We start from the raw sequence: 18,669 nt of genomic DNA, 5'->3' as shown, positions 1-18,669 counted from the left end.
AATTTTACCTCAAAAGATCATAAATTACTGATTTTTTCCCCCTACCCCAATGATAAGTCTTCATAGAGCTAGGGAAGTCAAGACCATTGTAAGGTATGACTGTCTTCTCGGAGGGCCTTTTTTTTTTTTTTAAATAGCAGTTTGTGACTTTTTTTTTATTATTTTTTTTTATTTTTGGCTGTGTTGGGTCTTCGTTTCTGGGCGAGAGCTTTCTCTAGTTGTGGCAAGCAGGGGCCACTCTTCATCGCGGTGCACGGGCCTCTCACTATCGCGGCCTCTCTTGTTGCGGAGCACAGGCTCCAGACGCGCAGGCTCAGAAATTGTGGCTCACGGGCCTAGTTGCTCCGTGGCCTGTGGGATCTTCCCAGACCAGGGCTCGAACCCATGTCCCCTGCATTGGCAGGCAGATGCTCAACCACTGCGCCACCAGGGAAGCCCTCGGAGAGCCATCTTTGACCCATTAGCTCCTTCCGTTTTTGTGCTGGAAGTTTTAGGCACCGTTTTTTGACTGGTGTGTCTACAGTTTAATTTTTAATAGGGTGGATTTTTAATGTTCAGTGCTTCTCATTTGAATATTTTGTTTAACTGAGCAACCATGTAGGCCATAAAGATGTCCGAGAATCAGAATATAATCATATTCTTCTGATAGACAATGGTTGATCTTTCACGCTTGCTTGAGAAGTGTGGTTAGGACCTTGCATTTCTTTAATGCCATAGCTGTGAGCATCTGTTCTCCAGAATCAGAGTAACTTTGTTCAAGTCTGGTGTGTAATTTCTGTATTAGTGTTCTGTCTTTTTGATTGCATGCTGTTAAACATTTTTAAAAATTGTATTGTTAATCACTCGTATGAATTATTCAGAACTTTTTTTGCTTAGTTTCTCACTATTTATAGATAAGAAGCCTGAAGTAGTGAGTGGAGAGGAGCAGATCCAGAACTAGCATCAGGTGGATTCCAGTCAGCTCTGTTTTTAGTCACTGTTGTGGAGGCCTGCTTAGCAACACTGGAATTTGATCATTTGAACTTCCTGAGTATTTGGTTTCTGAATAACATAGGATAATTTGTCATGGTAAAGGATGATTCTGTCATCTAACTTACGCTTTTCTACATTGCTGTAAGAAACCCTACATTGCCTTTTAAGAAAGCCTTTGACTTGGAGGTGTAGAGTGTGTCAGAGGAGAGGATTGGATTTCTTTAGTATGCTGAATTTCAGGAGGTCATTTGCCAAATACTGTGACTTTTTTTTCTTTGCCTGATGATGCGAGTAAAATACTTTTCTTCCTTTCCTTGTCTGCTCTTTGTTGTTACGTTTGTCATTACATGTAGACATTTTGAATAAATATATCCATAAAAACTATTTTTACTCTTTGATTTTGGATCAATAAAGATAATATTAATTTTACTTAAATGAGTGCATAGATATTTATATCTAGTTGCAGATACTGTACATCCAAAACAGGTTGTTAGTTTCTTTTTAATTTTGGAAAATAACAAATAACAATGATGACGACAGATTTATCACACACCTTCATTTCTGCCAGTGGAGTATTCAGGTTAGCATTAAGACCTAATATGGTGCGTGATGTTATAACATGGCCTTAAAATTATACTTGTACTAATGGCCGAAAATAGATTGGTCCTCCTCTACCTGGGTATATATTTAGTAATGGAGGGCTCTTTGATTGTGTGAGAGTGTAAGGCAGTGCTGTGCAGTAGATCTTCCTGCAGCGATGGAAATGTCCTACGGTGACCCTGTCTTCATACCATAGCTACAGAGCACTTGCATGTGGCCAGTGTGACTGAAGACTGCAGTGTAAATTTTATTTAATTTTAATTAATTAAATTTAAATAATCAAATGTAATTAGTGTCTTGTATTGGATAAGCAGAATAGAAGGAGGCTTTTCTACTCGCTCATTAATCTTTCCATGGGGGTTGTAGGTAAACTCGGCTCATACTTTAATCTTCCTCGCTGGCTGTAAATAGCCTTCTAGTCTTTTGTTTTCATTGCACTTGATTTTGTTTATATGATGAAGAAGGGTCCAGATGTCCCTCATCAGCTCTTCCTTCAGTTGTTTAGTGTATCGTTGCGCCTCTTATTTCTGATTCTTTTTATCCTGTGTACTGTCAAGGCAGTAGTGTCCTTGAACATGTGTTCTGGCCCCTTTTCTTGGTTATTGGAGTGTGTCTGTGTTTCTCCTCATTTCTGTCACACGTACACATCCTCCCTCCACTCGTGGAAAAGCAGAGTGCTTGATTTTTGTTTGAAGGAGATGATGAGGCAGAGCAGATTCATTCATTATCTTACCGGGTCAGCTTCTGTGTTATCAGGGGGCCAGGTGTTAGTCTAATGGCTGTAGTAATGTTTGCTGCTGCAAAGCTGAGGTATCTGTGCGCCAGTCCTGGGCAGTGAAGCTTAATTGGAAGCCTGCCTTTTTTAATTTGTTTTTTTTTGTTTTTTTTTTTTTTTAATTTGTTTTTTTTAAACTAACTTTTTTTTTTTTTTAATTTTATTTATTTATTTATTTATGGCTGTGTTGGGTCTTCGTTTCTGTGCGAGGGCTTTCTCTAGTTGTGGCAAGTGGGGGCCACTCTTCATCGCGGTGCGCGGGCCTCTCACTGTCGCGGCCTCTCTTGTTGCGGAGCACAGGCTCCAGATGCGCAGGCTCAGTAATTGTGGCCACGGGCCCAGCTGCTCCGCGGCATGTGGGATCTTCCCAGACCAGGGCTCGAACCCGTGTCCCCTGCATTGGCAGGCGGATTCTTAATCACTGCGCCACCAGGGAAGCCCTTTAATTTGTTTTTGAGAAGGTCGGGTTGAGGTCCTTTTCATTCCTTAAGGATTCTCTTTTGAATTTTAAGAATTGTGTTTTCATTATCTGATTTCTGCTCTGACTGAAAAAGTCTGCGACCTCTTCTGAGATTTTTTTTTTAGCTTGGACTGATGAGCTAAGCCGACTCATTTAATAAATTTATACTGAGCACCTACTATGTGCTAGTCATTGTTCCTGCTATAGCAACAAGCAAGGCAGACCTGGTACCTAGCTGTTGATGGATTTATTGTCTAGTTAGAGAAAGACTTTAAGCAGGTAAACAAATAGTATGTTAGACAGTAATGTATTTACAAGAGCGCAAAGCCACAGGATAATTTGGTGAGGAGTGACTAGGCTTGGTGGTGGTGCAGTTCTTTAGATTAGTAGTTCTTTAGATTAGTAGATAAGGTAACTTGTGACATCTACATATCACAACCAGATCTTGTATTAATGGTCTGACATTGCAGTCCAGAAACTTTCCCTTTGAACCTTCTAAAGTTCTGCCTTCAAACCTGCCAAAAATCTTCATGGAAAGCACATCCCTTGGATGAATTGTTGAGGGAGTTTGGGAGACGTTTTTCCCCCCCTTTATCCTTCTTCTCTCCTAGCATGCTCGTTTAAGAGGAACTAATATCTCTTTTCTCCCTTGATTCAGTCCCCAAAATGCTATTTCCAAAGCAAATATACTGCTTGACTTAACTGGACTCTCGAAGGCTCCAGGACAGGCTCTTAACCTGGAATTATACAAGGCTGGTTTTACTTCTTGATCTCCACCTGGAATTGTACTAGGCTGATTTCATTTTCTCTTAACAAGTTATATGTATAATATTTGGTTCTTTATATACCTTTTGTGTTCTGCAGAGCATTTGGTATAGAGACATCATGCATATCACTTTTATAGGTAGGGTCTTTTACCATCAAGAAGCAATTTGATGCCTTCATTGGCCTTTTTTAGGAATCTCAGAAAACTATGCATGCATTCCCACGTTACAGAGTACTGGGGTCGCTGAATTGGAATTAGAAGTGTGGTGTCTGTGTTCTAAGTTTTGGTTCTACATGAGATCAGAGATCCTCCCAATTTGTAGGCAAAACTTTTTGTTCTGTTAATACATAGGTTTGAAACAGGGTAGTAACAGGAGTTAAGGGAGCCTCCCAGACTGTGTTTTGACCACAGGTGTGAGACCCTGCCTCACTACAGATATTCTGGCTTTGTTTACCTTCACTTGTCTCCCTTCGTGCTGGATGTCTCATAGATGTCTTTAGAGCAGGACATCAGGACTCCATTAGACCCTGTAGTCTGACCTGCCCAACTTACAGTAAATTATGTGGTGATGGTATCAAAAGATGATGAAGGGGCATTTGGTAAAGGTCAGCAGTCATTTCTGATTGAAAAAAACCAAACACACACAAATAGGAATAGGTGAATACTTTTCTTAACCTTATAAAAAGTTCTAATCAAATTGCATTTTTATGCTTAACATTTGAAACATTCCTAATAGTCAGACATCATGCTCACTATCATCACAACTGAATTGTGGTCATACCAACCAGTGTCATTTGAAAACTGCGATATACTAATATTGAAAAGGAGGAGGGGGACTTATTTTTTTTGAAAATATGGTAATACAGTGAATACACAAGAAAATCACTAGACATAAATTTCAGCATGGTGTTTTCTTGTGTTCAGACAATTTTAAAATGTGAAACTAGAGAAGCGATGAAAGTATCAGTGAATTTTAAAAGTCATCTTAGTATAGGGAAGGTCTTTCTAAATGTGACACGAGTTTTGAAATCGAAAAAATGAAAAGATTGATGTATTTGATGTAGTCAAATGCCAGAGTTTAGTAAACAACTTAAATGCTAAAAAACATGGTGAGAGGTAAGGGAGTGGATATTTGCTACGTAGTTGATAAAGAGCAAATTTTCTTAAAAACCCAAAGTTTTCTTATAAATTGATAAAAAGATAAACCTTCCAAAAGAAATGTGTATAAAGTATACAAGCAATTCATAAACACACTCAGGTAGCCAGGAAACATGTCGTCCTGATTAATGAAGAAATTCAAGTTAAGGCAAGATACTGTTTTAGACCTATCAGATGGGCAAAGATTTAAAGTTTGCTTCTCAGTGATGGCAAGGATGTAGGAAAATCTCTCATATATCATTCATGGAAGTGTGAATTGATGTAACCTTTTTGAAAAGAAATTTAGCAGTTTCTGTCAAAATTAAAAATGTTTATACCTTTGGATCTAGCAGTTCCACTCAGAAGAATTTATCATAGGAGTTACACAAAGATATGTTTTAAAGAACATTCATTGTATCATTTTGTGTAATGATAAAAATTAAAACTGCAGATAAGTGTTGTATCAGGTGATTGGTATACTAATTATAGGACATCTATACAGTGGAACACTAAGAGTGTTTAAATAAAATAGATACTTATGTTTTGGTGTAGAAAGATGTGGAAGATATAATAGATAAAAAGGATAGCTTATATTACAATGTGGGTATTTTAGTTAAGTGAAACATATCAAAGTTAAATGTTAAGTTTGTGTCCGTCTAGTAAGTGTATTTGAAAGACTGTTAACAGCTATCTATGGAGAGGAATTGGAAGGTTGAAAGGAATAGGGTGCGGGGAATTTTTGCTTTTTACTTCGTATCCTTCTATACTACTTCAGTTTTTATTTTTAAAAAAACAGGGACATGTATAACTTTTGTACTTTAAAGTTAAAAAAGATCAAAATAGTACCAGAGTTTAGGTTTGTACCAAAACATAATTATAATTATAGTGCATGGGCCTTAAATTCCTCCTAATAGAACACACAAAACAAGGAGCCTTCCATTTTGTGGTCAAATGGCATTTATTTATTTGAGAATAGTGCTGATTTTGTGTCCTAAGTGTTAACGGCATACAATCTGCCCTCCTGCCCAGTTCAGAGGTTTTCATAAAAGATCTAACAGCACATCCTCTTTTCTTCCTTTCCTCTGCCTACGCAGTCCTGGCTTTACTTAACCAGCGGGCTTTATCGCAGTCCAGAAGGAAGGAAAGTTGTTGCTCTAGACCTTACTATAATTTGGTGAGGCAGCGGGGCAGATTGCATCACTGTGCTGCCGCCTTAGAAGATGCCGTTCGCCTCTTGTAGGAGGTGCCACTCGCGGAGCCAGCGTCCTTGTGAGATGCCTGTCACGTTGCCCTCTATCATTAAAGCCTCCTGCCTGCAGCCCCCAGCATTATAGTCCTCCGGTCTCATATTTCGTAGGGTGCGGGGTTTCTTTAGCTAAGAGCTTCTTAAACAAGGCTGTTCCACGCCACATTGACCAGTTTGTTCTAACAACTGAACTCCCTTCTCTATTCTGATACACACATGGGGCATTTTCAAACCACGGCTTTGCCAAGAAAAGGCTTTTCATATTTAATATCATAAAATGACAAGCGGTCGTCCTCTCCTTAAAAGTACTCAGGACAATTCCGACATATAAAACACAGTCACTTCCTTCAACACACAGGCCAGGCTAACCGGACAGAGGTACGTCTTCTGCATTGAGTTGGCTGAGACCCTCCATGTGGCTTTTCATAACTACTCCTTGATCGGCAGGTAGCATCCGCAGAAGAAAGTTATGCTTTTGCTCTGGTTAAGTGGTTTTGTTAAAAACCTCGATTTGAGTTCCCATAGAGGAAGATGATTACCCAAGATACGCTCATCTGCAATGCACTGTATAATTTAGGTTTTCCTGTCTTTTCTAACATTTCTCCAAAAGTTACCTTTTTTCTCTCAAACTTAACCCCAACATGCCATTAATAAGATCTTTGCACTTTCAAGCCCTTCTTAAGGAAAAACTTCCTTCGAAGAGTCAGTTGTGATCATTTAGCAAAGATGAAGAATAGAAAGCTCTGTTTATTTAATTGAAAGCCTAAGGTCTGCTTTATTCTTAGATTTCTCTTCAACTTCATCTCTACTTCAGTATCTAGTTTCTGTAGCAGCTGACATTCAGTTAGCAGCTGGGTCAGAAAAGAGAAATCTTTAGATGTAAAAAAAATTTGGTTTTTAAGACAGGGAAGATAATCAGGCAACACCTTCACAACTTTTTGGACTGAAGCTTACATTCTGTTTCCAGGAATTCTGTATTTTTTCTTGAAGAGGCCAGAAATTCATCTCTTTCACACAGCCCCAGAAAAGTTAGCTGTTTCTCTGTTCAGATGTTTAATCACAGTCAAATTAATTAACCAACCACATTAAGGCAGCTCAGAGAACTCTCCTTCTGTGGAGAAACTGGAAACATTTCTCTTCGAATGGAATGTCTCTGGGAGTTACTATGTGAGTTGTCTCTTTTCTTTACCTTGGATTCCTTAACAGCAGTTTTTGGGGGTAGGGGGAGGGTGGTTTCTTGTTCAAGTATGATTAGAAAAATCTAGAATGGTATTCAGGTCTGTGTTCTTATGGGTTAGGGTGTAGACACTAGACCGCTTGAGTCACTTAGGTGGGGAGATGTTGAAGGGGGGAGAAATGCTCAGACACTAAAAAGGACAACATCCAAGAGATGACAAGTACTTAATGTTATGTCTCAGAAGCGGGTGTAGCACTCTACATGGAAACTGTCCTTTTTTTAAAAGTTAACTTGTTGAAGCTGGAGGAAGGTTAATGCTTTTTTATATTTCAGGAACTACCTTCTGTTGAAGAACTCACTATTGTTCTGCCTGAAGGTATTGAATTAAAGCCTCTTGGGATGGTTTCAAGTATTATTGAACAATTAGGTATGTAAATATTTTTATTTATAAAAATTATTTATATCCAAGTATGTACTAATAATGAAATCAAAGACTTTATGACTGGTAAATTTTCTCTGAAAGATGTAATAACACTTCATTTTACAGTCATTAGGTTTGAACAGATAAATTCAGTTTTTGCTTATACAAGTAATACATAAATACAGTGTTTTTATAAAAATTTAAAGTGTGCTTTTACTGACATACTTCTCCAGAATTTCTTTGATTTGGTATATTTGTTTTCTATTGCTGTTAAATTACTACAAATTTAGTGGCTTAAAACAACACATTTATTAGTTTACAGTTCTGTGGGCCAGAAGTGTGATATGGGTCCCACTGGCTAAAATCAAGGGGTCCATCAGGCTGAGTTCCTCTCTGGAGGCTCTGAGGGAGAATCCTCAGATTCCTGACCTTGTCAGCATCTAGAGGCTGCCCGCCTTCCTTGGCTCATGGCCCCCTCCCTTCATTCTCAAAGCCCATAATGTAGCTTCTCTCTGACCTTCTTTCCTCATCACATCTCCCTCTGACCGCAGCCTGGAAAGGTTCCCTGCTTTTAAGAACTCCTTAGGTGGGGTCTACCCACGTAATCCAGGATCATCTCCCGTTTCAAGGTCCTTAACCTTAATCACGTCGGCAAAGTCTCCTTTTTAGCATGAAGTAACATCCACAGGTTCAGGGATTAGAGTGTGGATGTCTTTTTTTGTTTGTGGGGTGGTGGGTAGAGGACTGTTAATCTGCCTATTGCCTTTGATTTTATCTTATAAACATGTAAAGTAGAAAGTTCTGTGATTTAACACCGATATTAATATCATGAAATATGAACCCACTGGAATACATGGGAACTAGATTCTACAGATTTCTTTTAGCCCCAAGATGTGAAGTATGTATAGGAGAGACTTTGAAATTAATGTCGCTACCATTACCTCTCTAGTAATAGACACCTAAAAATAGGACTCAGAGTTGACAAAGTCATAGGATTTCTTAAAAAATATTTTATTTATTTATTTATGGCTGTGTCGGGTCTTAGTTGCGGCGCGCAGGATCTCTCGTTGCAGCATGCTGGCTTCTCTCTAGTGTGGCGTGCAGGCTCCAGAGCGTGTGGGCGCTGTAATTGGCAGCACGTGGGCCCAGCTGCCCCATGGCATGTGGGATCTTAGTTCCCCGACCAGGGATCGAACCCACCTTCCCCTGCATTGGACGGTGGATTCTCTACCACTGGACCACCAGGGAAGTCCCAGAGTTGTAGGATTTTTGAACTGGGAAAAAGACTTAAATTGTCCACCAGTCCTTAGTTTATAACTTAAAGGGACATAGAAAAATTCAGGTCACTTGCTCTTGTGATCAGTCAGTGGTAGAAATGGAAATCTGTCTTTTGATCTTTTTATGTGTCCATATCACTATTTTAAAAATTAATTCTTATATAATTTTGCAGTTTATTAATGAAAATTCCAATTAAAATGAAACTTTTTTTTACAAAAAATCATAATTATTAAAACTCTTTATTACATCACTGTCAAGTCATTACATTTACTAGTTTTTGAATTATCTTATGGTATTTAATATGCACAAATAAGTCAGACAGGAATTTATTGGACTTGATGTATATAGAAGAAATTTAGGTCATAATGTTTATTCTCAAGGGAGAGAAATGTAAACTATATGATACACATGGACTCATGCTTTTCAAGGATACTGTTTTGAATAACACATCTTAATAGACTAACAAAATTTTCATCCTGGTGGGAATAAAGAGTAATGAATCAAGCAGCACATGTTACTGTTGTATCAATACATGCTTGTTGCACACTCTGTTTTGAAAGCTTAAAACATCTAACATGATTTGGACCTTTTACAGAAAGGAATGTATATTATCCCACCTTAAATTACAATAGGTATTAGTCCACTAGGTTGTGGTGGTAGCTCTGTCTGGATTTGACCATGTAATCATGTTAATCTCTTTGAGTACTGTTTTCTTACCTTTCTATAAAATGAGGGTTTTGGATTAGGTGATTTTTAATTTTCATGTAATTTTTGACTCCTTGAGAGGGGGATTGGGAGGGAGAGAAGATTGAGAATAAATTCTGTCAGTGTTCACTGTTATTACCTATCCTTGTCATCTTTATTCCAGGAGCAGATCTAACTCAAAAATTGTTGACCTGTGATCTGTTCCTTATGTGCATGTTCAGAACTTAGAAGCACTAGCTCTTGAAATTAATTGGGATACAATTGAAAATCTTTGAATGGATTTTAATAATCTGAACTAAGGGCTTCCCTGGTGGCGCAGTGGTTGAGAATCTGCCTGCTAATGCAGGGGACACGGGTTCGAGCCCTGGTCTGGGAAGATCCCACATGCCACGGAGCAGCTGGGCCCGTGAGCCACAATTGCTGAGCCTGCGCGTCTGGAGCCTGTGCCCCGCAACGGGAGGGGCCGCGATGGAGAAAGGCCCGCGCACCGCGATGAAGAGCGGTCCCCGCACCGCGATGAAGAGTGGCCCCCGCTTGCCGCAACTGGAGAAAGCCCTCGCACGAACCGAAGACCCAATACAGACAAAAATAAATAAATTAATTAATTAAAAAGAAAATCCTTAATAATCTGAACTAATATTTCAAGTGGATATTCAAGTGGAAATACTTCAGTATATCCACTAATTTTCCAAGTGGAGATGGCATTATCTGTTTAATGTGACAGAGTATTCTTGTTTGTCGCCTTAATTTTCTAAGAAACTATTGTGTGTGTGTGTGTCTGTTTGAGGTGTGTATGTGTTTTGTTTTCCTCTTTGCTGTGGTAGATTGGTTGTTTGACATTTGTGGCACTTACACGAATTGGAGATTCTGCCAGACCAGTGGAATAATGGTTTTTGCCTTTTGAGAAGGGAAATGATAAAAATTACTGGGAGTTCTATCATTCTTACTTCAGCTGTTCAGAGGAAAATGTATTTGTGAAATCTAACTTTTTCATATATCAGTAAGTAATCAGTGCTTTGCAGAAAAGAATTTCTAGGGTGAGAAAGAAGACTGATTTCTTCTAAAACAGGAGTTAGTGACTAAATGTGAGATTATTCTTTTTGGGGTAAAACCTGCTTGAGAAAATGATCAGCTTGAATTTGTTGTCTTAATGGATGATTCCAATTTTCTGTGAGATTTTGTACTTTAATTTTTTTTTTTTCTTAGAACTGTAGCTTTCGTATAAAATAAAATAATGTAGAATTTATTTCCCTGTGCTAGTTGGTAATATATAGACTTTGTTTTTTTATCCAAGAGGAATAGTTACTGAGGTATATTATCCCACCTTAAATTTCATTTTAAATTATGTTGGAATTAAAGCCTAAATTCTCATTTAAATTCTGCATTATCTTCTGATTAAATCTTGAAATAATCTGTTTTGTTTCATTTTTCAGTAATAATTGAATCTATGACTAACGTACCTCCAGTTAATGAGGAGACTGTAGTTTTTAAAAGTGATCGACAGGCAGCAGGAAAGGTTTGTAAAAAATATTCAGATCCTACTAATTATCCTGTTTCTTTGTTGATTGGTTTTTCTGACTTTCACTATCTTAAAAAGTTTATTAATTTTAGTATATGAGCAATCTAGAGCTCTCAAATTTTAGTACATTCCCCATTTTCTTCAGTACTTCGTGTCTGTCTGTACATTGGTTTAATACTGCTTATTATCCTTTGCTGTTTGTGTCATTAAATACACATGTATACAGTTTTTTCCTGATGTTTGTCAGGTTGTTTGCCAGGCAGTGGGTCTATGTATTGAATAAGACACAGTTCCTCCAGGTACTCAGTTAGGTGCTGGAGACTTTCCACTGCCTAGTTGTTCATAAACTTTTTTGGTTTGTGAGGCCCTTTGAATAGTGGCTCTCAAAACTTTTTAGACTTTGCCTTCCTCAGGTGGAAGCTGAGAGTGGAATTTTTCAAGTGGAAAAAGATGTCGGTGATAGCAGGAAAGTGTCACTGCAGGCACTTCCTGGGGAATTATGAACGTGTGTATCGTCGCGGGGTTGGGTCCCTTTTCACGTCTGACTAATGGAGCAACACCACGTGCTGCACGTCCAACCTCAAGAGGGAGGGAAGACCCCACATTTTACCCAGCAAATAGCAATTCAGAGTGGTCAGCAGAGGACGTAAAACTGTCCAAGATCAAGAATGTAAATACCAACCAGGTGTTCTTTTTCTGGCAGCAGGGAGAGAGTTTTATTCGCCTCGGGATTCCCCGCTGTGTGTAGTAAAGTCCTTTGTAAATTATATGTGCTGAGTAAATATGTATTGAGTTCAAAACAAACAGGTAAGAAACCAGCCGCTATCTTTGGAGAAGCAACTTTCTAGGTTTAGTTTTTCCTAGATAAGCAACAGTTGGTGTCTTTTTTTGTTCGGAGAGATATAATTAATTTGTGTTTAATCAGAAAAAAGCATATATTTTGAACTATATTATTAGATCAACTCACATAACTTTCCCTTTTCTATGCCTTTTCCTGCTGTTCCATTCTAACACAAATTAGAAAGGGATCAGGCTTTTATCAGGGTCCTGCCCCGCTGCACTACCTACTTTTTAGGCCACCAGACTAATTTACCAAAGAGAAATGAGTCTCTTACGATTGCAAAGCAGTCAGCAGCAGAATTAATTGGGGTCTAGAGCTAATACTTTTTGGCAATTCTTGAGAAAGTTTGCAAAGAGAAGAAAGACTTTTTAACACCTGAAGGATGGTGCCGAGCTTTCCTCCCTTTCAAATACCGAGGCTTAGTACTTCTGTTTCATGTATGGATCTCAGTGCTTTTGACTCAGAGGAAGAAGTACTGCAATACAGAACAAACCCTGTTTACTGCTGGTGCCTTTGTAAGGGGTTAGAGAGATTCCGGGGGCTTAACCTTGGAGGCTGCTGAGAGAGAGACGAGTGGCAGTGGGTGGGGACTGCTGGGAGGGAGCTCTGCATGCACAGGCAGGCGGGCATGCCTCCTGGGGGAGACCAGGCAGCAGGGGCGAGGGACGTCCACCTCCTGCTCTTCCTGACTGGGAATTGAAACTCATCATTCCCATGATTCCTTGTATTGATGGTTTTCACGACAGTTCCTTTTTCTTTAATAGCTAACTCAAACAATTTCAATTTCAATATACTCAACACTTCACCAATTTTGAAAACCTCTAAACTCACATTTCTTATATCCCCCAGTACATTTGAATTTTCAGTCCTGAATAATATTAATACTCAGCTCTTCTGTCATTTGACCTTGGAACAAGTCAGATAAAAATATAACATTTACATCTTTAACTTTAGCTATGTGGTATAAGTCTAGAAAGAAAAATTAAATCTCCAAATTTTACATAGAAAGCTTTGTAAATTCAAGAAGTGACAAGTCTTTCAAAAATATTTGATTATAAAATTTAGCACCTTGAAATAATCCCCAAGATAATGGTGGAGGTGTGGAGGGTTGAGAGTATCAGTTAAACAAACCAGTGATCAGAAAATGAAATTGAATCTCTTAGATATTTAGCATATTTTATCCAGACACTAAATTGGTTTTACCTTTAATGTTAAACCTTTGCACATCCTTCCTTTTCCCTCTCCCCTTCAATAACAATAATGATCAGCTACAGTGTCAAATAATTTGTGTATATTTTAAAATTCACTGAAACTCTGTGAGGAAGTGGAATTATCCCCATTTACTCAAAAATAACAATAGCTAAAAAGGGACAAAGTGGAGTTTACAACCCAGGTGGTCTGATTTTTTTTCCCCTTCCACCTTCCTCCCCCTTTCCCACTGATTTAAGGAGGGCAACCTCAGATTTGAATTTCTACTTTTGCACTTTAATCCTTATAATGATTAGTTCCTCTTGATAATTAGTGAATGGAATTCCATTTTTAATGTTGAGTTCTTCAATATTAGGGGATTTTTAAAAAGTGACCAACCTATATCACCTGTTATTTCTATATAACCTGAATTTCTTTGCATTTAGTTTTGAGCATTTGTTCAAGCAGATTTTGTTTTTGTTATTTTTTGTTTTACTTTTTAACAAATGAGAACTTTAACAATCACAAATCAGCAACTGAGGATGTAATAAGATAGGTACTTTTAATGCAGTTGGTTTAAATTGGTCTAAGGTATTTGGAAAGTTATTTAGTAACTTACATCAAGAGTTTAAATAATATTCATGCTTTTGGCTCCAATAATTCCATCCCTTACAAATCAGTTTTCAGGAAATCTGAAGTACAGAGATTTACAGATAAAGGTGTTCATTATGGGGCATCAGTTCTTACATTGAACAAATTGGAAGCTGTCTCAGTGTTCTGCGATATAAGACAAATTAAATAAATTCTGCTAAATGTGTAAAGGAGTGTTAAATAGCCACAGAAATTATGCTTATGAAGAATATATTTAACATGAAAAAACTTAAACTTTAGGTTTTAAAAGGGAGCAATAGATCAGTGATAGAATAGGATAGAAAACCTATAGGTTTCTAACCTATAGAATAAGATAGAAAACCCTGAAATAAACGCATGCACTTATGGTCAATTAATTTACAACAAAAGAGGCAAGCATATTACAGTGGAGAAAAGACAATATCTTCATTAAGTGGTGCCGGGAAAACTGGACAGCTAAATGTAAAAGAGTGAAATTAGAACATTCTGTAACACCATATTACAAAAATAAACTCAAAATGGATTAAAGAGTTAAATGTAAGACAGGATACTATAAAACTCCTAAAGGAAAACATAGTCAGAACACTCTTTGGAATAAATCGCAGCAATATTTTTTTAGATCCGCCTCCTAGGGTAATGGAAATAAAGGCAGAAATAAGCAAATGAGACCTAATTAAACTTAAAAGCTTTTGCACAGCAAAGGAAACTATAAACAAAAGAAAAGACAACCTACAGACTGGGAGAAAATATTTGCAGATGATGCTACTGACAGGGGATTAATTTCCAAAATAAACAGATAGCTCATACAGCTTAATATCAAAAAAACAGATCAACAACCCAATCAAAAAATGGGCAGAAGCCCTAAATAGACATTTTTCTAAAGAAGACTTACAGATGGCTAATAGACACATGAAAAGATGCTCAATATCTCGAATTATTAGAGAAATGCAAGTCAAAACTACAATGGGGTATCACCTCACACCAGTCAGAATGGCCATCATTAGAAAGTCTACAGGTAATAAATGCTGGAGAGGGTGTGGAGTAAAGGGAACCCTCCTACACTGCTGGTGGGAATGTAAATTGGTGCAGCCACTATGGAGAACAGTATGGAGGTTCCTTAATAATCTGAAAGTAGAGTTAGCATATGATCCAGCAATCCCATTCCTGGGCATATATCCAGAGAAAACTGTAAAAGATACATGCACCCCAGTGTTCATAGCAGCACTATATTTACAGTAGCTAAGACGTGGAAGCAACTTATATGTCCATTGACAGATGACTGGATAAACAAGTGGTATATACCTAGAATGGAATATTACTCAGCCATGAAAAAGAATGAAATAATGCCATTTGCAGCAACATCGATGGACCTAGAGATTGTCATAGTGAGTGCAGTAAGTCAGAGAAAGATAACTATTGTATGATATCACTTATATGTGGAATCTAAAAAAATGATACAAATGAGCTTATTTACAAAACATAAATAGACTCACAGATATAGAAAACAAATTTATGGTTACCAAAGGGGATAGTGGGGTGGGGTGGGATAAATTAGGAGTTTGGGATTAGCAGATACACACTACTACTATATATAAAATAGGTAAACAACAAGGACCTACTGTATAGCACAGGGAACTGTACTCAACATCTTGTAATAATCTAATGGAAAAGAATCTGAAAAAGAGTACACACACACACGTATATTACTGAATAACTTTAATGTACACCTGAAACTAACACATTGTAAATTAACTATGCTTCAATTTAAAAAAATAGTTAAAATGGAGCAATATACAAAAGTATGATATAGTCTCAAAAGAAAAAAAATTATTAATAGGAAAACGACTGGAAAAATCTACACTGATACTGATCATGTTCTAGTTTCTATAATGTACATTTATTATCAGAAACATATTTAAAAACTCAGGCCTTTATATTGGGAAGAGTTTGAAATCAAGAGGCTCCCTTTCATCATTTATAAAACATTTTCAAAAATAAAATAATAGATATGCTAAAAGCAGTTCCTTTACATAAAAGTTAAAGGCTGTATGGTATCTTTGGTTTTTGAGAAATAAACAATTTCAAGTTTAAATCTACTTTACTACTTTTTGAATTTAAAAATGTTGTCGTTTAATATTACAAAAATGTTAACAACTCTATGGAAACAGCAGAAGTGACTGAATATAAAAGAATCAAAAAGTTCCATTTCATAAGATTTAAAATGACAGCATTTTATTTCTCAAACGTTACCAACTGTAATTCTTTTGTTCGTATCTTATAACTTAAATGAGCAGTAACAAAAACAAAAATTTATTATTTGCGTGTAGTTGGTAGTTGGTACCACCAAAATGATTTAAATTTAGCAAGGAACAAACTTGTTACAGTTATTTTAGATTCATAGAAAGGAAATCTGGAATAAGCTAATGCATTTATGATCAAAATATGAAGGCTTTATGAGTACACAGAAATGACTTAAACTTTTATTGGTTTTATATTGACAGCATTACCTTTGAAAACATTTATCGGGTTTCTTTATTTTGCAGTTAAAGGAGAACTTTATGTTTCTTCTCTTTCATAGATATTTGAGATATTTGGACCTGTCGCGCACCCATTTTATGTGTTACGGTTTAATTCTTCAGAGCACATTGAGAATAAAGGTATTAAAATAAAGGACACTATGTATTTTGCTCCATCAATGAAAGACTTCACCCAATATATATTCACAGAAAGACTTAAACAGTAAGTACTTTATTGGCATGCTATTTCTTTGCTTATCTAATGTTTATGTTTTAGGAGTAATTCTCAATGATGTAGTTTCTTGTAGTTAAAACATTATCTATCTAACAAAGAGTTAATTTGTCTTCCTGGTAACATCTCTGAAAGCTACAATTGTTATCAGACTTTATAGGTCGAGATCATTTGTATCTTTTGCCCAAAATGACATGATCAACTAGTAAGAGCATGTTTGGGCCATATACATTTTGTCAATTTTAATTCATTATTTTTTCCATTATATACCTTCTTTCATATATATGCTACTTTACTGTTAGTATTATAATTTTTTAAAAAAAAACTTCCATTTTAAATAAAAATTTCTTTGGATTACATTCATAGGCTTCACTATTTAATGAAACGATAATTCTCAAGAAGAAAAAAGAAAATGAGTAAATTTCAGGTTGCTTATAAACTGTAAACTTAATAGAAGAGAGAACTAAAATGTGTGTTGTGTATCAAGCCATGGTTAACAGGGTTGACTTCACCAACGAACCAGTGGTCTCCATTCTGTCTGGATGCTGTATGAAATATGCTGTATGATACCTGTGGCATGTGTCTGGTAATATTTCTGTTCCCACCGATGAGCTCTGTATTTGCCAGGTGTAAATTGTGTCGCCAGGTGTTAGCTGTAGAGCTGTTTATATCAGTTAGATTTCTTTATTATAATTACATAATTAATTTTTGCACAAACCAGTGACATGCGAATTCAAGTAGAATAGCTTTTTCTATAAACATAAGTTAAATGCTTTGGAAGGATGTAATGAATATGAGCCAATAAAAATATTGCCCAGTTAGGGGCGGAAGAAAAGACCGCAACGGATTGGCAGAGAGTAGATCTTAAATCTGGAAAGACTTTGCACTCAGTTTGACACAAAAGTCCCTTTGAGATCTAGCTGTCTTTCAGTTGGAAACTTGAAGTACAGGTGAAGCATTAGGGGTGTGATTTTTGCAGGAGCTAACAGTGAGTAGTAACCCTGGTGCTTGTCAAACCCTGGTACCAGTCCCAGCTGCAGGCCACGAGAAGGCCTCTCTACCACCTACATATTAAATCCAGTCTGAGTTTCAATTATTGGAAATAATTTCTGAAATGAGATGAACATTTTATTCCTGATAATTGGTTAAACTCATGTTTTAAGAATCCACACGATTATCTGAAGGAACTTCAGGTGTTCTTCAGGCTGTATAAGGTTAGTTTTTCTAGATGTTGACAAGAAAGGTGAATTAAATAGACAACAAAGTCATAAAGATTTTAGTATGTTTTGAAATCACGCCTTAAATAAGTGGCATTTCATTCTGTTTGAATGTTAGGCTGTCGCTCTGGATGTGCTATGTATTTAGCTTTTAACAGATAAAATAGTTTAGCTGAAAGTTGACAGGTTGACAAGATTTTCTGAAGATGCTTTTAGATAGATTTAGAAGCAGTCTTTGTACTGATTTGCAAGCACAAGAATTTTGTCATAGAAAGAAAGAACAAGAAACTAAAGAACTGGGAAATTGAGCCCACCCTGCAGAAACCCAACCTGACAAGGACTTCTGTTCTAGACTGCATTTTTTGGGTCAGTCATGGGGACTCCTTTGCCTTTGAGGTGGAGAAGTTCAGCTTCTCTCCAGCGTACCTTCTTCTAGTAAGGCTATTTTAATCTTAGCTTCCCATGAACTTAGTCTTTTGTTAAAGATGCTGTTTGAAATGTTGCTTGGTCTTTTCTATAGTAGATTTTGATTTTCTGTGGTGATGCCCTACTTGGGGAGCTTTTACCATTTATATCTTTAAGATCCCACACTAAGGGCACTGCAGGCCATCAGATGGTATCCATACAAAAAGGAGTCCTGGAGCTATGATAAATGCATGGGTGTCAGATGATAATTAAAAGCGGAAAAATCATTGATATAAATCGTATGTAATGTCAAAATTCTGAATTAAAATTTTAGAGCAGACTTAATGATTTCATGTTGTGCCAGCCCACAGACATCTGTAAATTGATTTTCATGGATTGTGGATTAATGGATTAATGATTTTAATGAATTAATTCCTGAGAATCTTCCATTTATTTTTGAGATTTGGTTTCAAGCAGTGAGGACAAAATCTCCTAATACCTTGTAATATTTTAATGTAATTGAATAACAAATATTGTCAAACTCTGAAATCAAGAAGATTAACCAGATAAGATTAAAAATGAGA

At 36.9% G+C, this 18,669-nt stretch overlaps 1 protein-coding gene across 1 annotated transcript in view; it reads left to right on the top strand.

Annotated features, from left to right (window-relative positions):
• NAF1 (nuclear assembly factor 1 ribonucleoprotein) overlaps window positions 1-18,669 on the top strand; it is a 39,274-nt gene that overhangs the window by 9,519 nt on the left and 11,086 nt on the right. The window contains exons 3-5 of the mRNA XM_057547383.1: window positions 7,467-7,560; window positions 10,971-11,053; window positions 16,294-16,454. Coding sequence (XP_057403366.1) covers window positions 7,467-7,560; window positions 10,971-11,053; window positions 16,294-16,454 — 338 coding nt within the window. The remainder of the gene's footprint in view (window positions 1-7,466; window positions 7,561-10,970; window positions 11,054-16,293; window positions 16,455-18,669) is intronic.

Source organism: Balaenoptera acutorostrata, chromosome 5, assembly GCF_949987535.1.
Source record: "Balaenoptera acutorostrata chromosome 5, mBalAcu1.1, whole genome shotgun sequence".
In the NCBI taxonomy this organism is placed as follows: domain Eukaryota; kingdom Metazoa; phylum Chordata; class Mammalia; order Artiodactyla; family Balaenopteridae; genus Balaenoptera; species Balaenoptera acutorostrata.
This window is presented reverse-complemented; position numbering and strand designations above follow the sequence as displayed.